This window comes from Bipolaris oryzae (genome assembly GCF_000523455.1).
Source record: "Bipolaris oryzae ATCC 44560 unplaced genomic scaffold scaffold_22, whole genome shotgun sequence".
In the NCBI taxonomy this organism is placed as follows: Eukaryota; Fungi; Ascomycota; class Dothideomycetes; order Pleosporales; family Pleosporaceae; genus Bipolaris; species Bipolaris oryzae.
The window spans coordinates 154,488-179,702 of NW_006911298.1; the positions used below are offsets into that span (position 1 = coordinate 154,488).

The 25,215-nt window shown below is 52.9% G+C and overlaps 9 protein-coding genes across 9 annotated transcripts; 4 read left to right on the forward strand and 5 right to left on the reverse strand.

The window, feature by feature from the left end:
* Window position 1: 1 nt before the first annotated feature.
* Window positions 2-1,697, reverse strand: COCMIDRAFT_86957 (uncharacterized protein; the record flags this gene model as incomplete). The annotated part of the gene is made up of 3 exons (XM_007686788.1): window positions 2-1,168; window positions 1,218-1,534; window positions 1,583-1,697. 3 exons carry the CDS (start codon window positions 1,695-1,697, stop codon window positions 2-4), a joined length of 1,599 nt encoding a protein of 532 aa, XP_007684978.1.
* A 468-nt stretch (window positions 1,698-2,165) lies between these two features.
* Window positions 2,166-2,909, reverse strand: COCMIDRAFT_34025 (uncharacterized protein; the record flags this gene model as incomplete). The annotated part of the gene is made up of 1 exon (XM_007686746.1): window positions 2,166-2,909. One exon carries the CDS (start codon window positions 2,907-2,909, stop codon window positions 2,166-2,168), a length of 744 nt encoding a protein of 247 aa, XP_007684936.1.
* A 682-nt stretch (window positions 2,910-3,591) lies between these two features.
* On the forward strand, window positions 3,592-6,378 carry COCMIDRAFT_34026 (uncharacterized protein; the record flags this gene model as incomplete). Its single annotated transcript, XM_007686747.1, has 2 exons — window positions 3,592-3,598; window positions 3,740-6,378. The coding sequence occupies 2 exons, from the start codon at window positions 3,592-3,594 to the stop codon at window positions 6,376-6,378; spliced, it is 2,646 nt and encodes an 881-aa protein (XP_007684937.1).
* A 3,651-nt stretch (window positions 6,379-10,029) lies between these two features.
* On the reverse strand, window positions 10,030-11,541 carry COCMIDRAFT_23712 (uncharacterized protein; the record flags this gene model as incomplete). Its single annotated transcript, XM_007686727.1, has 3 exons — window positions 10,030-10,655; window positions 10,795-11,327; window positions 11,396-11,541. The coding sequence occupies 3 exons, from the start codon at window positions 11,539-11,541 to the stop codon at window positions 10,030-10,032; spliced, it is 1,305 nt and encodes a 434-aa protein (XP_007684917.1).
* A 371-nt stretch (window positions 11,542-11,912) lies between these two features.
* COCMIDRAFT_34028 (uncharacterized protein) lies at window positions 11,913-12,826 on the reverse strand (the record flags this gene model as incomplete). Its single annotated transcript, XM_007686748.1, has 4 exons — window positions 11,913-12,046; window positions 12,096-12,514; window positions 12,566-12,750; window positions 12,803-12,826. The coding sequence occupies 4 exons, from the start codon at window positions 12,824-12,826 to the stop codon at window positions 11,913-11,915; spliced, it is 762 nt and encodes a 253-aa protein (XP_007684938.1).
* Window positions 12,827-13,101: 275 nt separating this feature from the next.
* On the forward strand, window positions 13,102-14,898 carry COCMIDRAFT_2612 (uncharacterized protein; the record flags this gene model as incomplete). The annotated part of the gene is made up of 2 exons (XM_007686716.1): window positions 13,102-13,180; window positions 13,229-14,898. 2 exons carry the CDS (start codon window positions 13,102-13,104, stop codon window positions 14,896-14,898), a joined length of 1,749 nt encoding a protein of 582 aa, XP_007684906.1.
* Window positions 14,899-16,689: 1,791 nt separating this feature from the next.
* COCMIDRAFT_34030 (uncharacterized protein) lies at window positions 16,690-19,448 on the forward strand (the record flags this gene model as incomplete). The annotated part of the gene is made up of 10 exons (XM_007686749.1): window positions 16,690-17,129; window positions 17,273-17,381; window positions 17,436-17,615; window positions 17,698-17,801; window positions 18,021-18,057; window positions 18,120-18,311; window positions 18,376-18,676; window positions 19,147-19,252; window positions 19,305-19,330; window positions 19,387-19,448. The coding sequence occupies 10 exons, from the start codon at window positions 16,690-16,692 to the stop codon at window positions 19,446-19,448; spliced, it is 1,557 nt and encodes a 518-aa protein (XP_007684939.1).
* Window positions 19,449-21,424: 1,976 nt separating this feature from the next.
* COCMIDRAFT_34032 (uncharacterized protein) lies at window positions 21,425-23,609 on the forward strand (the record flags this gene model as incomplete). The annotated part of the gene is made up of 3 exons (XM_007686750.1): window positions 21,425-21,647; window positions 21,701-23,505; window positions 23,577-23,609. 3 exons carry the CDS (start codon window positions 21,425-21,427, stop codon window positions 23,607-23,609), a joined length of 2,061 nt encoding a protein of 686 aa, XP_007684940.1.
* A 610-nt stretch (window positions 23,610-24,219) lies between these two features.
* Window positions 24,220-24,991, reverse strand: COCMIDRAFT_87195 (uncharacterized protein; the record flags this gene model as incomplete). The annotated part of the gene is made up of 2 exons (XM_007686789.1): window positions 24,220-24,825; window positions 24,875-24,991. The coding sequence occupies 2 exons, from the start codon at window positions 24,989-24,991 to the stop codon at window positions 24,220-24,222; spliced, it is 723 nt and encodes a 240-aa protein (XP_007684979.1).
* Between the last annotated feature and the right edge of the window lie 224 nt (window positions 24,992-25,215).

The window sequence follows — 25,215 nt, forward strand, 5'->3', positions numbered from 1 at the left end:
CTCATTCCCAAACATTGGAGAACAAATCATCGCTCGTGCCACCAAATCCTCCTGCAGGCTTACTTTGGGTGGTGGTAGTGTTAGAGGTTGTAGTGGGCGCAGCACTGCTCCAACCACCAAAATCGTCATCTTGCGTCACTTTAGGTGCGCTCCAGCTAGTCGTTGTTGCCTGGGCAGTGGCAGTGGTAGTGGTTGCTGCAGGCTGGCTAGGCGCGGACGATCCCCAGACGTCATTGCCACCCCAGGCATCCATGTTTGAGAACCCTGAATAGTTTACTGCTGGTGCAGCGGGCGTAGACTTTGTAGCAGGAGCAGGTGCTGGTGAAGAGAGGTTGAATGCCGAGTTAGCAGACGGCGATGCTACTGGCGGAGAGGTGACTTGTGGTGCAGGCGCGGAAGGCATGGAGAGATCGAGGAGGTCGGCCATACCAGATGCTGCCGGGGCTGCAGGCTTGGATGCCGCGGGCGAAGAAAAGGCACTGAAGTTGCTTGCTCCTCCAGCAGGGCTCATGGTACGACTCTGTGGAGCAGGCTTTGAGTCAAAAAAGTTTCCGCCGCCGCCAAACATGTTGGAGGAAGACGACGACGACGCGGGCGGTGATTTTTTGCTTGAGAAGCTATCCAGACCAGAAAATGGTGAAGGCTTGGGTGCGGGAGCAGCGTTGAAGGACAAGCTGCTGAATGCATCGTTCATACCGCCAAACGATGACTGCTGTGGTGAGGCCTGCGCCTGGGATGATACGAGTCCACTGAAAGAGTCTTGACGAGCATGCTGTTGTGGCTGAGGCGCCGCTGCGGGCTTTGCAGCATACAGAGACAGGATTGACTGCTTGAGGTCTGGTCTTGAGGGCGCTGCCGCAGCAGCAGGACCTGTGCTGGATGGGCGAGCGGGTGCAGTAGAGGATCCTCCGCCGAGAAAGTCAAGGCCTAGCAATGAGTCTCCTGCTTTATGCTGTTTCGGGGGCGCTGGTTCTGCCTTTGGGGGCGGTCGTGCAGCAGCTGGCGGTCCAGTGCTTGGTCGCTCGGGAACTGGATCATCTCCAAACAGGTCGATAACAGGCTGCTGTTGTGCTTGCCGCTGAGGAGGCGGGGCACGGCCGGAGCCTTGTGCCAGGCGTTGCGAGGCTGAGCGTTCTATTTGTACCTTCTCCTGCACCTTACTCAATGGCTAGGGTTGCTGTTAGTCCTTGACTTCAAGGCGGCTTGCTCATACTAACCACATCATCATCGTCACTGTCCAGAGTGGAAGGATCCGGCATAGGCCCATCCATGACCCAGCGCTTCGATTCATACTTTGTACGGATAAAGTTCTCAATCTTCGCTTCGGATGGAACGTGGCCAGGTGCCAATTTCGACTCCCAGTATTTGTTGGCTCGCGCATTTCCCCATTTCAATACACTCTCGAGTTGTTCGTCAGTCCAGGTATCAAGGTCAACCGACTTAACCCTGCTGATATGCGTTCCCATGCCACGGTGTATGCCCGAACATCGAATGCATATGAAGACGCCTAGATTCCAGCTTGCCCATCGTGGGTCTGCAAAAGTGTTAGCGGGCGCAGGCCACAATGGCACACGAGTCTTACGCTTGTTCCGCTTGCAGTCTGAGCATGTCTTGTTGCCTTCGAGCTTTACCAAGTTCTTCAGTGTGGCGCGATTCTGCTCCGCCCGGTCGGCGGCAGGGTTGGGCCGTCGTGACATTGTGGGGTAGGTGGTTGTGTGCGGAGACTAGGTGCGTATTGCGGAATCGTAGAGTCGGCGCGCGGTAGGGTGGAAGAAAAGCAGTTTCTCGCGAGTGCACGTGTCAATGTCGAGGAGGGTGGTTGAGTGGGGATTGGGCTGTTTCATTCGTGCCTGAAGCGTTTGGTGTGCCCTAACAATGACGCTCGGCTTGGCATAGCATGCCACCACCCCTCCTATGTGACCAGAATTACTTTTATACGCTCTGCCTATGGGTGCCACATTTTGAGCAGCAATTGGTTGCCGGGCGATCCACATGTCGAATCATGGGTGGATTGGTCATAACAGGGGCTGCCCTGCTAGGAAGAAGTCATTGGATTAGTGCTTGTAAACGCCTGCCCCGGGTATCGCCAATGTGGTATGCTATACTATAATACATGCGCTGACCGCTAATTACTTTACTTTGCTGACTACATGCAGCAACGATGCTTAGGCGGGGCGGAACCGCCAGTCGTCCCAGTCCTCATCCTCCGAATCGCTTTCTTCGTCTTCTTCATTTTGAGGGGCTGTGGGCTCCTGGTTTGGTACGTCGCCTGCCCGTCCAGACACCGACCGCAGCGCCTCTCTCTGCTCCCGTAGCCTCTTGACCCTCTCCTCTAGTCCTTCCATCTCTTCAAACTCGTCCTCGAGAGCCCGCGCAGCATCTTCCTTCTCTCCTTCCATTTCTTCGTCCCTCTTGGCGCGTTGTGCATTCTGTTCTTCTCTTACTTGGGCGGCGAGCCGAGCGGCCGTCATGGGTGCTGCTTCTATGACGGCACCTGAATAGGCGGACTTGGCTGACTGTGGGATCGGCTTCTCTGTGCTCATCTCGGTCATGAAGGCATCGAGTTCTGCTTGTGCTGCAGCGTCGAGCGGCGGGTCTACGGGTGCCGGAGGCTCTGGGGCTGGGATTTCTGCCACTACTGGGCTCTCTTCTACAGGGCCAGGCGCGACTTGGTCGTTGTCGCCGTCGTCGTCGCCGTCGTCGTTTGTCGCGCCCGCATCGAAGAATCCGGCCGGAACGCCCGCCTCCTCCTCGGTTCGCGAACGCTTCTTCTCCTCTCCGCCCTGATCAGGAGCCTTCCGCTTCTTCGTTGTTGGTGCTGCTGCTGGTCCCGGAGACTGTTTCTGGGGCTTCTGGGCCTGCTGACGTGCTGCACGTTGTTGTCGCAAGAGGGTTCGGGCGTCGGCCATTATTTGGCGGGAATGGCTGCAGATTCTACAGTGGGAGATGATGCAGTCGGATTGCTGTCAATCGACGTGGTTTGGCACAGTCCTGTCGCGCTTCAACAAAACAGCTTGTTCAGCTTGTCCAGCTTGTCCAGCCACGCAAAGGGTCCAGGTCGTTACTAGTGGCTGGGATTACGGCAGCCAAGACATCGGCAAAACGCAGCGTCCAAGCTCCACTCCACTGTCTCCTCACTGACACCACCCATCCCGACACCACACGACACACCGCGCCTCTGTCCGGCAATCCATTCACCATCTCCTGCTGCCTCATACTGCGCTCGCATACAAGCGCATACGTCAGGGGCATCTTCCCATCCGCCATTGTCGTCTCTGTCACGCCGGTTGCTGGTGCGCCGTTGGCTCCATCCCACGGGAGACACGCGCACGAGAAAGCTGCGACTCATATTCGGCAGGCTCGTCTCGCATCGCGGCTCCAGTCTGTACAAGCAGACGGGATACCTGTTGCTCTCTCTTTGACTAGTTAGTAGCCGGCTCGTACGGCGTGTCCGCTGGCCCGCCACGCCACGCGCAGGGCAGGATTGGGGCTTCCGTAGAGACTTTTTCTTTGAATCTTGTTGCGCACATAGCATAAGCTGCATTCGTGGTATCGTCTATTCTTTGAAGCCCATCACCCGTGTCCACCACCATGTCCGGTAAGCAGACACCATCTACACGCGCCCGTACCAGCTCCTCGTCGCGCACCCCGCACACCGCACGCGCGTGCACAACAGCCTCTGAGCTGCACGCTCATACCAATGCTCATGCCGATGCTGATACTGATACCGCTGCCACAGATGAAATCAGGCGCTCCGGCCGCGCCAACAAAGGCCACCATACAAAGAACCAAGACGCGCTCGACGAGCCCGCTGCTGCCGCCCCAGCTGCTCCCACTACTCCTGCTGCTGCTCCTGTCGCCGCCCCAAAGTCCAAAGCAACTCCAGCGACTGAGAAGAAAGGACAAGCCCATAGCAAAAAAGGAAATGCAAAGGGTCCCTCTCAGCGTGCTCGGTCGACGCAATCGGCCGATGCGGATGAAGAGGACGACGATGAAGAAGAGGAGGACGCCATCATCCGCTGTGTGTGCGGTGACCAGCGCGATATTCGCGGACGACAGATGATCTGTTGCGACAGCTGTACAGCCTGGCAACACAACAAGTGCCTGGGCCTACCCGAGGGCGATTTCTGGGAGGGTAAGGACTACTACTGCGAGCAATGCAAACCCGAAGACCACGTCGAGTTATTGGCTGCCATGGCTCGTGGCGAGAGGCCATGGGCGCGCAAGAAGGGCTCCAAACCCAAGCCTCGCGCCAGCGACGTCAAGCCGGATGCCCCATCTGAGAAGACAGTGACGCCCCAACAGTCTACGCCTTCACAGCCTCCCGCAGCTCCTGTTGAAGCCACTACTCCCACTCCTGCTCCCATCACAGTGCCCACCCCAGAAGCTTCCAACGGCCATGCCGAACCAAAGGTATGCCCGCTTAACCCCATTATTATGACCTTCACTCACAAACGCAAGCAGGGCATCAAGAGTCAGCCGCAGTCTCCTCTCGGCGAAAAACGCCGCCATGACGCGGCCTCAGAAAAGGCCAACGCAAGCAAGAAGCGCAGAAAGTCGAGCCATCATGAAGCCAAGACGGAGCCGCAAGATGCATTGGCCACGGACATTGACGCCCTTCCCCAGAACCAGAAGGCTGTTGCGGAGAAGCTATGCGAAACCCTGGCACCCCTGATCACTTCTGCCTCGGACACCCAGGGATACCGCATCCCAGACGGCGAGACTGCCAAGTCTCTTGCTTCCAAGTATACCCTTCAAATGTGCCATGCTGCTTTCAACCTGTATGGCGAGCCTACCGGCGGGTCCTCGCCATACTTTGGCAAGATGCGCACAATCATGTTCAATGTTAAGAAGAACACCGTTCTTGTGGATCGTCTGCTGTCAGGAAGCCTCAAGGCCGAGGACCTCGTGAGCATGGAAGCTGAGGAAATGGCGAGCGAAGACAAACAACGCGAATACGCGGCCATGCGAGAAGCGGCTGAGAAGCAAATGATTCTGACCGAAGAGACTGGGCCTCGGCTGCGCAAGACACACAAAGGCGAGGAGATTGTCGGTGAAGACAACTTTGAGAATGATGACTTCAAGGAGCCCACTCAACGGGAGCGGGATAGTGTCACGGAAGATGGAGCGGTACATTCCCCCGTGGCCGTACCCCCATCCGAGAGTCCTGCCGCGCCAAGAACGTCTGAGGCGGAAACACCTCAACACGACGGCTTGCGACGAGCATCGACCAATTTTGATATCAATTCCGTCTTCGACAAAGTCCGCTCACCCCAGCACGACCAGCAAACCTTCCTTCACCGTCGCCGCAGCTCCATGCACACACAAGACAAGCCTCAGAGCGCTGTGGACGATGCAGATGTTGACCGACTGCTCAAGGACGAAGACAACGACGTGGAAATGTCGGGTTATTCCTCTGATCCAACAGTCTGCTGGCATGGCTCCATCAACATGCAGTCTATGGAACCGTTTGATGCTGTTGCCCGATTCGTCGCAGGCGGCGACTTTGGCCAAGTTGTACCCTGGGAAAAGCTTCTGACCCATATCGTGGCGATCCAAGGACGTATCGAGAGCTCTAAGGGAAACGACTATATTCAGAGCATTGGACACACAGAGAGCCACGAAGTTTCTATTCTCGCCGTTAGCCCTGTCACCACTGAAGGACGCACAGTCATGGACCATCTCTACGAATACTTTCACTCGCGCGGCAGGTGGGGTGTGGTACCTGTCGAAGGCAACGACATACTTCGAGATCTATATGTGATCCCAATTGAGGAGGGCGGAAGCAACCTTCCTCCCTTTATCGACATGCTGGAGTACTGCACCATTGAGACACCCCGCAAGGAAAACATGCTGTTATTGGCTCTTGTAGCCAAGCTACCAGAGCTCAAGCCCCAACATCCGCCAACTGAACATTTTGAGCGATACCCGGCTCATGAGGCCGCAACTGGCCCAATTGCGCAGCCCGCCTTTGGCACCGGCCCCAGTCCATCACCGATGACCAATCCTCACGCGCCGCAATTCTCACCGGTCAGCGCAGCCTACCCGCAGTACGGCAACCCATTCGCACCACCACAGGCAAACATGGTGCCCAACCCACAACCCCCGCTGCCAATGCACACACCACCACATCACCAGATCCCGAAAGCCCTCGAGATTCTCGGTCCCTACATTGACGCACCTGTCATTGTCACCATCCTCACGTCAAACCTGTCACAGAATGCAGTCGTCTCAGAATTGCAAATGATCAACCTGAGGCATATTGTTGAAACTGTGCCAGAAGCGCGGGACAACATTGCCGTGCTGACGAATCACCTACAGTCCAAGACTGAGGCAAATCGCCAACAACAGCACGCCCAGCCATCAGGGCCTTTGTAGGACAATAGGTGTGCTTAGATGACATGAATTTTACGGAAATACATACGCGCTGAGCGTTCGAGTATGTAGCGTATCGCATGTACCAAGGGAAGGGGAAGCGATTCATCCAAGGTAGCCGGCGCTTTTGGGTGGTAAACATCTCTGTTAAGTTTCGTTCGGGATCAGCCCTGTGTGGCGTTCCGTAGCGGCGGCGATGAGGCTGGGCGGGCATTTCATGATTCCATTAGTATATTTTGTTGATACCCATACGTGGTGTTTTTATTGTTCGCTCCTTTTTTTGATTATAAAAATGGGTTTTTCCGGTTTATACTTGTAGCCTCTTTATCTGCATGTCCACTCTTCCATTGCCATGACTCTTTGCAAGTGAGAGGCTTTTCCCCCATGTGAAATTATGCCGGGTTTTTGTCGCTTGTCGAAAAGAGATTCCAAATCGTTTTCGTCCGTTTGCGTTTGTTGGTGTACAGCTGATGTTAACACGACAAAGTCCGCAGTCTTGGCTTTGGCGCGACCCGGTTATTATAATTCTAGAACGGCAAGTCCCGTGGTGGATTGGGTGTCTGGGTCGAGACAAACGTTCTAAGATCTACATAGAACTCCCGGACGAATGTCCGACTTGGCAGGAGGTGTAAGGAGAGTAGAAAATATGAGTCAGAAAGCGGACCCGATCGGAACTTTATGATCTTCATCATTATTCCTTTTTTCTTTCTTTATCCTTATCTCCCGTAGCCAAGAAAAAAAGCGCCTCGTTCGCCAACTAAGTATTTCCTGCTTCGACCTGGGCGAGAGACCCACCGCTCCCACGTGGGGCGCACACTTGTAAAGTTTACCAAAGACGCAGCCGATCCAATCCAATCCCCCCTTTCCATTTTTGCTTTTTCCTTAATCACCAACCACCAGATACACACAGACTTTTAGCTAGCAACTGTGTTTTCGTTTCATTCCCGGACCTTGTTATTCCCACAGCCTTGGCCCGGCCACGTGGCAAAAATCTAGGGTTCAAAAGACTAAAGCCCTAAGCTTATCCAACCCTGCACACGAAACAAACAGATGCGAATAAGAATGCGAAGAAAAGAGGGCAAAAGAAGAAAGCACAGTCCAGCGACGAATGGCGAGTTGCTTACCGCTACTTTGGTATTAACAGCCATGTATGGAGTCATCCATGCGCGGGAGATGCCGAAAGAGAGGAGAAAGAGAGGTGTGGAGAGACCGAATGCGAAGCAGAATGCGACTAACCTAATTCTGCTTGCCTTGGGAAACTCGTGTAGTGTGCCAGTTTCCTAAATGCGGAATGGTGGGGAGCTCCCCCAACACATCCTGGGAGCACTTCACCCACAGCTCCGAGAAAGAAAAAAACGAGTTATGCGGACAAAACTTTTCCTCGCGTAACATGTATATATGCACTTTGGTGGTGGGGGGGGGGGGTAAGTCATAGAGTTAGGTAGATCTTTCAGTAGAAATGACGCCAGATCGATAGCTCAGGAATCGATGGGTACACTTTTGGGGTTAGTAGAAGATCGACATGTACCTTATCTGGTTTCCAAATTTACTCGATGCGGTATTTGGGCCACAAGTAAGACGGTACACTAATGATGCGAATACGAGGACTGGAATCGATGGGTGAATGTTGGGATCAGGGAAAGATGCCGCATGGGGAAAGTGTGGCTGGGGGGAGATCGCGGTAGAGGAGGGAGGCGGTTGTGACGGGAGGGTCGCGAGTGCGAGGGTGTACCTAGCGTGGGATGGCAGGGTGGAGATGAAGGAGGACTTGGCAAGGGAAGTGGAGGTGTGTATGGGTGAGCTTAGTGGGTGAGTGAATGAGAATGCGAGACAGTGATCGATGGATGGATGTAGGGGAGACGAAGGAATACCCTTTGCGGCAACTCTTCTCGCAGATGATGCGTACGAAAGCGAATGGGCGTGCTGAGGCGGTGGGTAGATATGACGAGGCTAGTAGTTTTCCGGAAAGAGAATGCGAGACAGTATTCGACGGAAATGTGTAGGGAGATGAAAGACTGCCCTTTGCGGTAGTTTCCTTCATGTACATCTGTTGGAAAACGGAATGCACGTGCTAACATGGAGGGATAGACCCACGTGGAGTAGAGAGATACAAACACCGACTAGCGACTGTGCGTAAATGAGAATGCGAAGCAGTAATCGATGGATATACGTAGACAGATGAAGGACTGCCATATGCGGTAGTCATCGCATGTAGATCTCTGCGAAAGCTAATCAAAGGTTTAGACTGTAGAGATAAGCACGTGGAATAGCAAGATACAGGCACCAGCTAGTGGCTGTTGCGTAAAAGAGAATGCGAGTGCAGCAATCAACGGGAGAATGTGTGAGAATGCAAAGACTACCGCATGTGGCAGTTGTGACGTGTAAGATAACAGTGTCAGAGCGAAATGGACGTGCTGAATTGTAGGGATATACTACGCACGTGGATTAGAAGTGTTTGAGCATAGATTAGCGGGTATCCGTGAAAGAGAATGCGAGCGCAGTAATCGACAGTAAATGGGCAGGACGATATACACACTACCGCATACGGTATTTATCTTTTATGCAATGATACAGAAGCGAGCTGGGCTTTCTGGGCTGTAGGGATACCCCACGTGGGACTAGAGAGATACATGTACTTACGCCCAGACTAGTGGCTTTCTGTGAAAGAGAACCCGAGTACAGTGTTCCACGACAAAAAGACATGGATTGCCCTTTGCGGCAATCATCTCGCATATGTACGAGCTAGGAGGTATGTGTGAATGAGAATGCGAGGGCAGTATTCAACGGAAAATACGTAGTACGACAAAGACCTACTGGATGCAGTAACTGTCATGCGTAAAGACACCGGGGTATGAAGTCTAGAAATGCGAATGCGACCGCAGTGATCGATGGACGTTTGTTGCGTCACTGTGTGCTAACTGTATGGAGTAAACGGTATAGTCGGTAGTGATATTCATTATGTAAAGATGCGGGTTTGGATACAAAAAGAGGACGGATGTACTTTGATCTACGGTAATACCATTTCCAAGTGTTGGGATTTAATCTTATTGCGTCCAGAGAATTTCGAATATGGTAGCTAGGACACTTTAAAATTCCAGAAGCATCATCTCCGACAGTCTCTTCTATCTATTCGAATGTGCAATCATGTATTTTACCTACTTCAAATACCATAATATCATCTTGTGAGGGTAGACAACCGCACAAAGATGTGTATACAGAAGGTGGGGCAAGAAGTCGAAAAATAAAAGATCAGGGGTAGCCCTGCAACAGCATTGTAGGTAATTGGTAGCGTAAGACCAAGAAAGGACCCCCTCGCGGACATGCCACGTCAGGAAGCTGACGACGTTACAGAAGCGAATGCGAAAGAGAATGCGGCCACACGTTGCAGAATAAAATATGTGGAAATCACTCTACCAAAATACATTGGATAGGATAATCGCCTTGCAGACAGTTTCTATCCTTTGGATTTCAACTGAAACGTTATGAGTCGCTGTAGGTAAATTAAGTTGCTAGCCTATCTGCTGGTGGCGGTGTCGCACAACCTAAAGACTTTAGTAGTTCACAGAGTAGCACAACCAATCTCATTTCTCGAAAGGGTATCCTTGACATTCAGTGGACAGGCAAAAAAATCTTCATTTCCACAATACGTATAATCTAGCAATTCGGACTAACCGCAGACTCCCAGTAATAATCCTCCAGACATTCCTCACGCCCGCACGTCTCATAACCGTACGTCATTATCCTACTGAACTTGCCACTGCGGGAAAAGCAATGCTTGCACAACGAGTTATGCACCCATTCATCACCATGCGTGGATTTAAAAATAGAGATGTCGTGCATCCATTCATCGCCGTTGCCATCCTTGTACATGGACACGCTCGTGTCAAAAAGGTGCAGGGTCCTTGCGAAGCTTGGGGTTTCTGGGGGCTCTGGAGTTGCAGAAGTGCATTTCCATGTCGAGAGCTTCACAGGGGTTGTCGGCTGCGGTATTATGCTAGGCTCTGGACTCTGGATGGCGATGCTGGATTCAATATTCGAGTCATCCGTGAGGCGCTCAATGGGTGTGCTGACCACCGCACCAGCCAATGACCTTTCCGTAAACTTTAGTCCGGGAATCAAAAGTTTGTATTTACCAGGAGAACTTTTGTGAGAAGTGGGGAGATGTGGCTCGTTGTTTGAAGTGGTCGCCGAATTTCGTGTTTGGAGCGATGTCAAGGGACGCATCCTTTTCAAAAGCAGTTGGTCTTCTGTGCCATCAAGACTACGTCCTCTCTTGCGGGCTGCGGCTTTGTCAACACAAGATTGTCAACCTAATATTGACTCGCAGTATGAAGAAACTGATGTAAGGTCTAGCCACCCCTCGCTCATCCTGAAGTTATTCTGCCTGTTGGATCTAGGCAGGACAGGATAAGTACATACAAGCCTTACTTCTACCCTCAAAATGAGACCATGCCGTTGCTGCGTTGCTGGAGGACTCAGTCAATGCAGAAGTTGGAGCTTCGCTGGAGGATGTATTTGACGACTGGTCAGATCCGCAGGACATCAGTGGCGAGCTTGATTGGGTAGGTTCGTTGGGTACTGTTGGCAGTGGAATCTTTAACTTTTGTAGATTGAGTCGCGGCTGTGATGAGGGCAAGACATCTGCGCTCAAGATATAGTTGTCACTTAAAATTGTGTTTTGCTTGACTTTCGTAATGCCACCAGTTTCGTTATGACGGTTGCTCACTGTGTAGTAATCTCCAGACGAGGGCACTGACGGTTGACTCGACGGGGAACTTGCATGCTGAGGCAAACTCGAGCTTGGGGGTATGCCTTCAGCCTTGGATATGTTCCTCTTCTTCGAACGTGCTTCGTCGGCTGCTCGAAGTTTCTCACGGGCGTCTCTGGCAGCGGACGCACCGCCAACCCAGATGGAAGGCACGCGCTTCTCTGCATCTCCAGTGGTGTCCGCTCTGCTCACGTCAGTTGTTTGGGTAACTGGAGGTCCTAGAGAGAACAGGACGCTGCTCAGTCCTTGTACCTTGAACTGCTTCGCAACATCTTGTCATTGACCGAAGCTGTCGGAGTACTAACGCCACCAATCTCATTGAGTAACTGCTTGAGGAATGACGGAGGAGTTCCAAGGTTGCTAGAAAATTCCGATTTAGGCTGGCGAGGGGTAGTCATGTTGGGTTAGAATGCTCATGAGTGTAAGGCTAAGCAATGCAACACAGCGTAGTTGAGATACGGGTGAGGAAGACAAGAGACGAGGTCAGGGTAGCATGAGGGAAAAGCTTGATGCTGTTAGTGTTGTCTGTGGGAAGGTGTCGGCGTCGCGTAAGGGAAGAGGCAGGAACAATTCACTTTCGGCAGTAGTCACTTCAATAACACGACTTCATGTGACTCGGACAATAACATTCACGCAAAACAGGTCATGAAGTGTGAGATTAACTACGAGATGCCACATAGTTCTCACTGTATGGTATACTACAAGCCTCGTTCTATCATGCAGAGGCCTTTTCATTGCGCCTGTTCATGTCGTGCATCGCTCGTGTTCTTCATGACTCGGACATTTCGGTGTCCTCAGCCTTGGCCAGGCCATGCTCCTTGAGGAGAGCATCGATCTCGTCCGCGCCCCAGAGGTGGTGGTAGATCTTTCCGGTCTTGGTCTTTCCTACTGTCGCGAATTCAACTATTGGTTGTTAGCATTGTCTTGTCGGAAAGCGGAATTGCGGACGCACTCTTCTCGCTGCTTAGCTTAGTCGAGTCCATTGTCTTGCTCAGCACCTTGACGGCAAGCCCGCATGCCTCCTTCAAACTGCATTCCTCCTTGTAGTCCTGCTTCAACAGACTCTGTGCAGAAGCATTGTTCGCACCAACGCTCGTTGCCTTCCAGCCGCCGTAGTTGCCACTGGGATTGCTCTGGTACAACTGGAACTGTCGCTGCGGGTCCCAACCGGCGTAAATGAAGGATACACCGAATGGTCGGAGACCACCGTGTTGCGTGTAACCTTGCTTGAGATCGCATAAGCGGCGGACGAGCTGCTCGCAGGGAATGTCTTCGTTGTAGGTGAGGAGGTAGCGTTGGGCGGCTTGACGGGCATAGTTGATGAGAATGTTAGCATCGGCTGTCATTCCTGCAACGGCACAAATCATGTTGCTGTAGAATTGTCAGCATAGTTGCCTAGGACATTTGCCCTCAATTACGCACTCGTTCAGGATGTATAGCTTCTCGGCCGATGTGTCCTGCTCCAACAACTTGCTGGTGACCTTTCGCTCTGCGGCTAGAACAATGCCATCCTGAGCCAAGATACCTAATGCTGTTCCGGCGTGCGAGATGGCTTCAAGCGCGTATTCGACCTGGTAAAGGCGACCCTCTGGGGAGAAGATGGTTGTCTATATACACCGTCAGTTGCGATATTGCCGCCTGGAATATCACAATGCGTACTCGGGAATCGTATCTCCGCGACATGATTGCACTCTACACGGATAGTCTGGGGTGTTGAGGTTGTTGTCGCCGACAAGACAAGGGAGGATGGTGGGGAAGTCGGCGTGGGCTGGTTGGTGCTGTGCTTGTACTCTAAGAGCTCCAGGCACGAGCTCCTACGCAGCGCGTCGGCGATTCCGCTGTGCTTGGCGCCGACCACATTTTGGATCCAGCAGCCGCAACATCAAACCTTGATCATTTCCGCTACGTGAGAAGGCTCTGGATATTCCCAGGCTCTTCTGACTAGTCATTACTTCAACATGTCTGAAATTCCTGTTCGACCGCCTGCACCGCCGCCACCGCTTCCTCCAGGTTGGACAGAACACAAGGCGCCGTCTGGTAGCTAGAGCTCTTCCTGCGTCATATGCCTCCACTAACTCATCTCAGGACATTCTTACTATTACAACAAGGAAACTAAGAAGTCGACATATACGCGGCCCGTAGCGGAGGCACAATCATTCTACCAACCAACGCCCCCCGTTGCACCTGCTGCGCCCACTCCCTATGCCGCGGCGCAAAAGTACGACACTGGATACGACACGCAGTCGACGCAACCAACCACCCAGCCCCAATCATCGCTCAACGATTTCATATTCGCAAGCGCGCCGAAACAGTTTCCCTGGCATGGCGGAGGGCAACAATCAAGAGGCGGACATCATGGCGGAATGCGTGGTGGACACAACAACTTCAACGACCGACGAAGAGAACGTGACGACCGGCCTAAGCATCGCCAGGATATCCCCAATTGTGCGCCATGGGTACTAGTGAGGACCAAGTTTGGACGGCGTTTTGTGTGGAACAAGGAGACGAATGAGAGCTTTTGGAAGTTCCCGCCCAATGTCATGTCTGCTGTGATTGAGTTTGATCGCAAGGAGCGCGAGCGCAAGGAACGCCGGGAGCGGGGCGAGCCGAGCGACGTTGAGGATGAGCAAGATGCTGCTGCTATGGCGGAGATTGAAGCGGAACTAGCGGCTGCTGAAGAGGAGGTTGAGATTGTGGAAGTGGATGGTGACGAAGATATGGAGAACGATGAGGAATATGAAGAGGTTGAGGTTACAGATGACGAAGGCGATTCGGGCAATGCATCGAAACGACAGCGCACTGAAGAGCCGGCGGGAGACGAACCACCTGAAATGGGTGAAGACGATCTCGCCTGGCAATTGGCGCAAATGGAAGAAATGGAGATGGACCAGGGTTACGATGATCAGTATGATGACGAGGAACCTGCTTTGTCTGAGGAAGACTGCAAAGCACTGTTCAGAGAGTTGTTGGATGATACGGGCACAAGTCCTTTTACTCCCTGGGACAAGGTCCTCGACGATGGCGCACTCTATGATGATGAACGCTACAAGGCTCTACCAAACATGGCCGCGCGCAAGGAGTGCTTCAACGAGTGGTCTCGAGACAAGGCGCAGATCCTCAAGGAAGAAAAAGCCAAGCAAGCCAAACGCGACCCTCGAATACCATACCTCGCCCTCCTCGACCGCCACGCAACCCCAAAACTTTACTGGCCCGAATTCCGCAGAAAATTCAAAAAAGAGCCCGAAATCAAAGACGCCAAACTTCCCGACAAGGAAAAAGAGAAACTCTACCGCGACCACATCAAGCGCCTGGCCATGAGATCCTCGGATCTCAAAACCGATCTCACAGCCCTCCTCCGCGCACAGCCTCTTGCTCTACTAAACAAATCAACAACCCTCGATACCTTACCCTCACCCGTCCTCGGCGATCTCCGCTTCATATCCCTCCCACCAGCAACGCGCGAACCCTTGATCAAAACATACATCTCCACCTTACCCCCCGCGCCCGAGGGCGCTACCTACTCCGCCGAAGAAGAAGCCTCGCGCGCCAAGAAGATTGCGGAGCGAGAGCGCAGAGAGAAGGCGCTGGCGGACCGGGAGCGTAGGGTTAGAGAGGAGAAGAGGAGACAAGAACGCGATTTGGCATATGGCAAAGGGAGGCTGAGGGAGGAGGAAGAGGAGATTAGGCGGGCGTTGGATGTTGGGAAGGGGGGGTTGAAGGAGAGGTTGAGGGAGGAGGTGGCCGAAGGGGAATAAAGTGAGAGGTGGAGGTGAGAGGTTGTACATACCCTGTTGCGAGTTAGTAATGTACGGGCAAGGAATTGTTCGTTTGGATAACGATGGTGTTTCTTGGCATGCGATCGCACATCTAAATGCCTGTATATCTGAGCTGTGACTCAGTACTATCTGCAAGAACAATTCCCTATCTCTAAAACCCTGTCTTGCTATTTCCCCTGGTTCCTTTCTTCTTTCCTCTTCGCTTCTAGGAAAAGCAAAGGCAAAGCAAACGTCTCAAACGCCCGATTCAGTCCCTGCAGCCGTTTTCCACAACGGTCCGCACGCGCCGATCACGTGCTTTACTTGCCCCCCCCCTTGCCCTCCCCCCAAACCACTACACCCCTACCCAACATATATACATACACACACCTACCTCTTCCATCGTATAAGTAGCTTGGCAAATACCGCTCCTTCCCTAACCCCCAAGCGCTAAATACCAAGTAACCAAGTAACCAAGCACACCCACCTTCCACACCGACTACTCACACATGCCAGTAGTAACTATGTAAAGTACCACAATCGGCCCGCACTCCTCGGACTTATGACCCACACCTCCTACACCTCCTCCTTCTCATTCTCCACCGCAAAATCCTACAAGGATGCTGCTTTACGCATCTACCTATCCATTCTAGCAATCTAGATTACAGTCTTCGTATTCCTAGCCCCTTGTCACTCACTCTCTCTCTCTTTCTCTTACCGCCCCCTCCATCTACCTTATCTATTAACACTACTTGGTCTATGCGGCGGGTGTATGAGTAGTGTGTGTGGTTACCCGCGGGTAAGTGTGGAAGAGTGTTTTTCCGAACAAGGGGGGCGGGGCGGGGGGGAAGTAGGATTTTCCGAGGGTTCCAAGGGTCGGATATGCGGGTTGTGGTATAGTAAGGATGGGATGGGTAGGAAGGGCGGTTTAGGACGGATGGGGATTAGTGGTGTGTGTGTGTGTGTGTGTGTGCGATTCGGAGGCCGCGAAGTCGCGAGGGGACGAGTCTTTTGGTTATTTTTTTTCTCTTTGCAGCGCGATAGGTTTGGTGGGGGTGGGGAAGAAAGGTGTGTGTGTGTGTGTGTGAGAGAGAGAGAGAGAGAGAGAGAAAGAGTAGCTACGCGAAATAGGTGTGATGTTAGAATAAAAGGTATGTTGGGGTTGGAAGATGGGCTGTACAGTAAAGCGATGCAGGACGGAGATATCGCACTTTTCCACACAATCGGATGACGCACCCCGGCTGTTTTCGGCGCAAAGCTAGAGCGAAGATAGAGTAATGAATGTCTAAAGTGCGCTACTTACATGCTAGCTAGTAGCAAGTAGCAGGGGTGGTTGGGGGGGAGGAGGGGGGGTGGAGAACGTCATTTCTCGGCGGTGATGCGCAAGTCGAGACTCAGTGTGTGTGGGTTTCGTTTGCGGAAATCGGGGGCGCAGGAGGTTAGGATGAGTTGGGGGTGGTGGGTGTTTTGTGTAGATGTGGTGGATTTTCTCCACTTCGATTTCTTGTCGTTCTTCTTTCTCTTTCTTTGCTTTGCTTTGTATCTTGTCGTGTTTGCGACGATTGAGGTGGCGACGCGAAGGATCCTTGAGCAAAGGGGCGATAATTTGCTTGAAGCGAGTTATATCCGGGAACGGCAACTTACGTCGTTTTTCATCATCTTCGAAGGGGAAATTCCAGCGAGTGGCGAGTCTAGTGGCTTTTGTGAGATAACAGCCCTTTTGGGGCGCGAAAGAAGAGAGAAAAGGATATTGAAGCGACTGAGACGGGGAACTGAGTGAAAAAAAAAAGTATGGATCTAGCCAGGCATCCAACCGCCAATTCCACCCACCAAGGCCACGAAGACCGCAGTTCGAGCTCCTTTGAGAAAAGAGATGGGTACGCTGGCGACGCAAATGAAAGCATGGAGGGAATAGAAAAAGAAGAGCAGGAAATAGCGGATAGAGCCCGCGCGCAGAGCAGACGATCCCAAGATGGCCGCAGCTTGAAGACGATTCAATCGCATCACTCGCGAGCCGGTGGTGACGGCTACACGTGTTTTGACCCAGAAGCAACAAGTGCGCCAGGACCGACGACAAAGACAACGGCGGCGGGAGCGAAATCTGGTGCTGTGACTGAACAGCCGTATCTAGTGTCCTGGGACGGCGATGCTGATCCTGAGAATCCGCGGAGCATGGGGAAACTGCGGCGCTGGGCTATCGTTGTTATTTGCTCTGCGAGTTCGCTTTGCGTGTAGGTCTTTCCCCCGGAATTCCAAAAAGATATATCCACAGATATATCCGAAGCAACTTGGAAGGTGTTTTGCAAACGAAGAAGCTGACGAAGGAATTTCCGGACAGCACATGCACTTCATCGCTATACACCTCGACATACAGGCAGCTGAAACCGGAATTTGGGGCTTCGCGCTTGGTATCCACGCTCGGGCTGTCCTTGTTCGTTGCGGGACTGGGTACTGGGCCAATGATTCTGAGTCCCCTTTCTGAGGTGCGTTGCTTCAATTTGTAATAGTGTGAAATTTCTGGACTAACGCGAGAATAGTTCTTCGGGAGAAGACCCATCTACATCTGCTCCTTCTCCTTCTTCCTCATCTGGATGATTCCGTGCGCGGTAGCTCAAAACATCCAGACGATGCTTGTAGCCCGATTCCTAGATGGACTTGCTGGCTCCGCATTTCTCAGTGTGGCCGGAGGAACGGTGGGCGACATGTTTGCGAAACACGTTAGTCTGCCCTACATCTGCACTTTACCCAAATTTGGTCCATTTCTCTCTTTGTTTTCTGACGCGCGTGAGCGATACACAGGAACTATCGGCACCGATGATGCTATACACTGCAAGCCCATTTGTGGGTCCGGAAATAGGACCACTGGTTGGGGGCTTCATTGTTGAGAACACTACTTGGAGATGGTAAGTTGTTTATTGATTTGGGCCCACAAAAGCCCTTTCTCCCCCCCACTCTTGTGACACAGTGCCTGCCTTGCACATTAACATGGGAGGTTTGGTTGTACTGCCGATATGATGCTGTTCCTAGCAGCTTGGTCCTCGTATTCATGACGGCGTACCTTTTATTTTGTATTGGTACTTGCCACGTAGCAAGGAGCGGTGTGTTGACTAAAGGGAAAACAGGTGTTTCTACTTGCTCATCATTTGGTCGGGAATTCAGGTAAGATTTGGCTATTGCCACGCTCGTATGCACAGAGACAGGCTGATGCTGATCCTTATTAGCTTTGCCTCATTATTCTATTCGTACCTGAGACGTATCATCCCGTTCTTCTCCGCCGCAAGGCCATACGACTACGTAAGGAGACTGGCAATCAGGAATGGATAGCGCCAATCGAGAAAATGGATCGATCCATTACCAAAACCGTCATGTGGTCGTGCATCAGGCCGTTTCAACTTTTGTTTTTTGAGCCCATGGTACGTGTTGTTGGTCATTCGACAGGTGGGTGATTGGCTGGAACTGACCTTGTGGACTCGACAGTGCCTGAACCTGTGTATCCTGTCGGCCATTTTGCTGGGTATCCTGTACCTGTTTTTTGGCGCCTTTCCGCTCGTGTTTGGAAGTAATCACGGGTTCAGCCTCTCAGAGACTGGGATTGCGTTCTTGGGCTTGCTAGTGGGCATGGTGGCTGGTGTTTCGTCTGACCCCATCTGGAGGAGGGTATACGGTCGGCTTGTGCGACAGCGTGAGGAGCAAGGAGGGCCGCCCGGCGGCTCCGAACCGGAGTTTCGGCTCCCGTCGACGATTGTAGGCGCCTGGGTAGTTCCTATTGCACTGTTTGGTAGGCTTCCCGTGACGGTTCGGCATTGTTGACTAGGCTTCTAACCGTGCTTATGCAGGGTTTGGGTGGACGACGTACTCATCGGTAAGTCCGTTATTTTGCTGCAGAGGTGGAAGTGCCAAGGGTTAACGTGCTGATCTCCGTAGGTTCACTGGATAGGTACGGCAGCAAATCGGCATGTGCTTTTGAGATGCAATACTGATTGACCATGACACTGCAGTTCCAATAATCTTTTCGGGAATATTCGGTCTTGGGTATGTTTGTTCCTTTTTTTTGGAACTGAACTCTCTCTCTCTCTCCCTCTCTTCGAGTACTACCCTTGTGCATGTCGTTGGGAAGAAAAGGAAAGGAAAGGAAAGGAGATTTGCTAATGAGATGGTGTGACGTAGGGTTATTTGGGTATACTCTGGGGTGTTTACGTTTTTGGTTGAAGCAGTGAGTTGTCTACGCAGGCACCGACATCGGGCCAGGGTGGCGGGTACAGAGTGTTGACGTCGGCGAACAGTACCCTGTATATGCTGCATCTGCTCTTGCTGCCAACAGCTTTGCGCGGTCGTACTTTGCTGCAGCCTTCCCGTAAGCCAGGCCAACCGTTGTGGGCAGATCAGATGACTAACTCATGGCATAGGCTATTTGGTGTTCAGATGTACAACAGTAAGTGGACAAGAGGGAGCACCATTTGCAAAAGAGCGGTCACTAATGTGGTCAAGATCTCGGTTACCAGTGGGCGACGACTGTGCTCGCGTTCCTGGCTCTAGCAATGGCACCGTAAGGAAGCAGAAACCCGAGGCAATGGTCATGGGAAGCACTAATATGTATGCCGCAGGTTTCCTATCTTGTTTTTTCGCTACGGTAAGCGTCTTCGCGAGGGCAGTCGGTACGCGTCAGGATAGCAGTAAGAGGGTGGGTATGGGTATGGGTGTTTATGCGAGGGCATGTGGCAGCAATGAGTGGGAGAGCAAGACCAAGAATAGAGACGAGTGACACAGCATTTGCAGGCCATGGTATTTTGTTTTGATTGAGTCAGGGATACTGCGCCCATGCGTGAGACGACACGAAGCATGCTGGCTGGGCCTTTGTACGACGGAACATGGAGCGCCACGAGGGCGGCCACGCCAGCTCGAGGGACAGAGGCGACGGGAGCGCCACGAGAGATGGGTGGTGGCTGCGGATAGAAACGCCACTGGGGAGATATGCGATGATAGGGCAGCGGTGCAGCGAGTAAGATTGTGGTTGTGGCGATGGTGGTGGTGGTGGTGGTGATGATGATGAGGAGTAGTATGTAGTATGTTGATGATGGTCGTCAGTCGTACCAGGGTGTGTGTGGAGCGAGTAATGGCTGGCGCTAAGACCTCGCAAAAGGCCATGGGCCCCCCACTGCATGCATGCCCTGTAGCCGAGCGTGCGAGACTTGGGAACCGGGCGGCTGGCCGCTTATTGGGCATGGGGGGCTGTGTGGCATGACCTGTCGCTGTGGGAATTGGACGGGGGGGATTGGGCGGACAAACAGGGCAAGATTTTCCCGCAGACAGTAGCGAGGGAAAGTGAGGCTATGGATGTGTGGATATATTTTATTTGAGAGGGAGGTGGATGGGCAAGGCATAGTAGTTTGCATGGCATGGTATGCGTAGCATGGCATCAGCATGCATGTGCATTAGCAGCAGGCGGTAGTCTGGTGGTAGTCGATGGCCGGCAATGCGAGGGCGGGCTCCATCTACCCGTGACGTCTGCGAGGCATGTCGCTGGGCCGGCTAGTGTGAGGCCAAGCACGCGGCTTACCGGCCGACAGGGACCGAGGCAGGTGCGAGTCTCTCTGTGTGCGTGTGCGTGGGCTCTTGCGCCTTCCAGCAAACCTCGACAGCCAATTGCGGGGAAGCGCATTTGCGCGCATCTCCAGCACTTCCACCAGCGACAACTCCAACATTCCCACCGCACCGAGCCCTCCCCGCGGCCCATACGGCTCACCTTCCCTCCTGTCGTCCTGCTCTCAGCCCTACAACTGCCCCGTCTCCAGCAAGAGTAAAAAAAAAAACCAGTCGCGGCTCCCAACCTCGCAGCCAGCCAGCCAGCCAGCCAGCCAGCTCCGCCTGTAAGCTGGGTCCGACCATCGCTCTCGCTTGCCCGCGTGCTCGTTCGCTCCTGCCTCCTGCGCCGACCGTCACTTCCCTCGCCCCGTACCACAACGTCGCTCTACCGTGTCGCGCCTTCCCTGCTCGTCACTCGAAGCGAGGACGCCTGAGCGCCACTGCCACCTGGCTGCCCTTGCCTCTTGCCCGCGCTCCTCTCACTCTCCCACCCCGGCGCATCTCGTAGAACCGCACTCGACTAGTCCCAGCAGCATGGGCAGCGCGTCTCGGTAGCATCTTGCTATCAAACATGATTCTGTGTCCGACTGGAATGCTCCCTCGATTACGTCCATCCCGGCTTCGTACCACGCCCGCACTGTTCCATACCTGTCCCCCGGATTGACCTTTGCCTCTGTCCATTGGGCTCCCCTGCATTTGCTCGTCATTGGAGCCCCTACAGTGTCACAGCAGCGCCCATCCTCCCTGTCCAGCCCACGCGTGATCGCTCTCTCAAACACGCAGCTGGAACGCCTCGTCCCGTGCGCCCCCAGAAACATTGACTGACCCGTTTTGCCGGGAACATCCCAAGAAGACCAACCCACGGCTGCACGCAGTCCACGACAGCAGTCTGTGCTTGGCCCCCCACCACCGTCTGCTGTGCTGAGCAGAAGGGGGGGATATTATGACTGCCTCAGACGCCGAAGATGCCTCTCCATCGCCCGAGTACCGGAGCGATTTGGACGACGACATGGCTGCTGAACAGAACGCTGACCGCCAGTCTGCCGGCACCTCGCCTGCCCAGAAGCCGGCAAACAACAAGTCCAATGCCAAAGATCCGTTGAGACCCCGCCGCAAGAAGGCGCGGAGGGCGTGTTTTGCCTGCCAGCGAGCACATCTCACATGCGGCAAGTACTACTCACCCTGCCTGCCAACGCAATCTTGCTAACAACATCAACAGGCGACGAGAGGCCCTGCAATCGCTGTATCAAGCGAGGCCTCCAAGACCACTGCATGGACGGTGTCCGCAAAAAGGCAAAGTATCTACACGATGCACCAGACGGTGCTCTCATGCCCGGAGTAGGCGGCCATTACCCATACATGAATGGAAATCGCCCTACTCCAATTCCCACTCAAGACACCCAGACGGTCGCCGTCTCACCCCCAGCCAATATGTACCCTCAGGGTCAACAAGGCGCTTTCTATCCACCCAATTCAATACCACCCCAGCTACCCGTCACCCAAGACGCACGTGGCTTTACCAACCAGCAGTCGCCAATATCTCCCTCTTTTAATCAGACCACGGCACAGAGTGACCCGAGCACAATACCTCAAGCTCAACCAGACCAGCTTCAGCAGTTTGGACCCCTGTTCGATCCAAGCGATCCAGCCCTCTTCAACTTTGACATTTCAAGCCTCAACTTTGGGAACCACTATGGCGCACTAGAGTTTGGCATGCTTGGCCACATGTCGTCAGGCGCTGTAGAAACCCCGCATGACAATGGCATGATAAACGCTATCAACGGTCCTGTCAACATGTACAACCAACCGTTGTCCTCCGGTTACGGAGATCGAAATAATTCTGGCGTAATGGCATTCGGCCCGAATGGCATACCGTCGGGCGAATGGCAGGAATCGCATTCGCGACAGGGTAGCATGCACGCTCAGACTAATGCTTCCATTGGTTCGAATCATGACCATAGTCATCGAAGCGACAGCCTCAATGGACCTCACGCATTCGCTATTGGACAAGGGCCGGGCACTCACTCATCGGCAAGCCCGGCATCCACGGATGCATCTACCTTTGAAGGTGACAATCCACTAGCAGCTGCAGCCTTCTTTGCCAATTCTCGTCGGCCTGCACAACGTTCGCCTTTGGTAAATCGATCGCAACAAGAGAACAAGCATCCAAATTCCGCACTGCATTCACTACATGCCAATGGCATCCGCAAGCGCCAGCGAGATACCAAAAGCATCTACCAGGGCATCACCAAGCCCTATGACTATGTCAAGGGCTACCATAGGCTCTACCAGTTGATTGACAAGAAGTACTCTCGACAATGGGTTGCCAAAGCTCAGCAATACTTGCAGAATTATCGGCCGGTGCTATTGCAGGTCCGTGAAGAACTGAACAGAGATGATTTGATTCACCAAGAAATGGGTCTTCAGCGCCATCTCATGACACTCCAAGAACACTTTGCAGAAGTCGGCACACCATTTTTGATATGCCGACGCTCTGGAGAGATTGTCGGCATCAACAAGGAATTCACCATACTCACTGGCTGGAAACGCGAGGTCCTCCTTGGTCAAGAACCAAACCTCAATGTCAACACTGGCATCAACCGCGACTCAAACGAAAGTGACACATCGACCCAAAACACCACACCCAATCTTGCAGCCCAAGACAGCGAGACGGCCACGCCCAGCGTCAACATCATCGAGCTCATGGACGCACGCTCAGCCCTCGAGTTCCTCCAGCACTTTTCCGAACTCTGCTACCAGGACCCTCGTGGCTATGCCTCCCAGCGCGTCAACATGCTACGGTACCAGACCAAAGCAGATGTAGACCGCCTGCAGGAAATGAAGAGCGCGAATGCTGGCGGTGACGCTAAACATGATCCGCTGGTTAAAATGGAGGGCGGCGCCGTACATCAGGGCGAGAGCGCCATGCAGCGTCTTGGAGCTAAGAACGGCATGGTGGATTGCATGATCTGGTGGCATATCAAGCGCGATATTTTTGACATGCCTGTGCTTGTTTGTATGAGTGTAAGTTTTTTTTTCCCCTCTATACCTTCTAGGGTGATGATGAGTAATGAGATGCTAATGCTGAGTTGTAGGTTATGCCTGTGCTTGATAAAGGTCTGCAATGAGTCCGAGACAGAAGGTTTGATGATTCTCTTCTTCTTCTTCTTCTTTCTTCGTCTTCATATTTTGTGTTGACGGTCGATGACGGCTGTAACAAAAGTGTCTTCATGTTTATGTCTTTTTACCTTCTTCTCTTACCGTGCCTTTTTGCTGCATTTCACAACGTTGCAATAACATACAAGCGTGGAGAGAAGGGACATGATGGTCTTTTTGCTTCGAAGGTTGCTCTTCGAAAAAAAAGACAAATCTTAGTCTAATAGTTCCTGGTAAAGCTTTTACAGGGATGGGCGTCTTTTTGAGCATTTTTTTATATTCAGCAAGCTCATCTGCTACGAGAGAGTTTAGAACCATTGTCGCCTTTAGGGGGGGCGCAGTGTTTCTTCTGTACGTTGGGATAATCTTTTTTCTTTTGCTTACCCGGTAGACCGTGTATGCATTGGATTTATTATCATGATCGAATTCGTGTGTTAGAATCGATAACTCTAGGGGGGATATCGCCGTGCAAGTTAGTCTAAGACATATGAAGAAGAAAAAGAAACAACAACATGTCCTTGCTCCTACTTCTTCTCCAAGCACCAAAAAGAAATGCTCAGTTAGACGGCCGCCGCGGCGCCATCAATTCATCATCTCACTCTTAACCACCCCATCCTTTTGCCCGGCCTGCTCCACCCTCGCATTCCCCTCTCCATTCGCCATAACCTCGCCACCCTCGCCGCCTCCCTTCAACCACTCATCCCCCTTCCACTCCAAATACTTTTCGCGCTCCAAACTCCTCTTCGCCACCCGAATATCCTCCTTGATATCCTCCACCAGCGCCTCCAAACTCACATAATCATACTCTGGCCGTATAAACCCCAGTATCACCAAACTCAGCGTTGCGCCATAAAAATCCCGCTCAAAGTTGTGCAAAATGTGGATTTCGATGCTGCGCTTCGAGTTTTTGTAGTACGGGTTGTAGCCGATGGAGAGGACGGTGGGGTAGATTGTTTGCGGGGAAGGGGCGGGGGTGGTGGGGTAGTTTAGGTCGAGGACGGCGTGGTTGGAGGATGTTGATGGTGGTGAGGAGTCTGAGGAAGTGGTGGTGGAGGAGGAGGAGGAAGAGGGAGAAGGGATGGTGGAGGGATCGAGGGTGCACCAGCCGTAGTAGATGCCTGAGTCGAGGTCTTCGTTGCCGCCGATTGAGAGGCCCGAGAGGGGGATGTTGGCGGTGGGGATGCCGAGCTGTGGTTTGAGTTTTAGTTTTTGAATTGGAGGGCGAGGGGTGGTTTACTTCTTTACTGCCGCGTCCGAAGCCTTTGATTACGGGACCGCGGAGCTTGAGGGGGAAGGGCGGTTGGGGGGTGTCGGGGCCGGCGATGGGGTCGCGGGGGCCGTCGGGACGTCCCATTGTGAATGTCTGGTGGGGAGTTTTTTCTGGAATAATAAGGAAGTGAGCTATAGGGGTTGTATATAGGAAAAGGTCGTTCGTTATGAGAATAGGTAGTGGTGGTTTTGCTTGGCTTCCAGTACTTTCTGGTCGGGATGGCAAAGGGTCCGATCGGAATGCATGGTGGGGCACATGTGAAATGGTGTCATCGCTGCTGCTTAGTCAATGCAAGGTACCGCGCATCG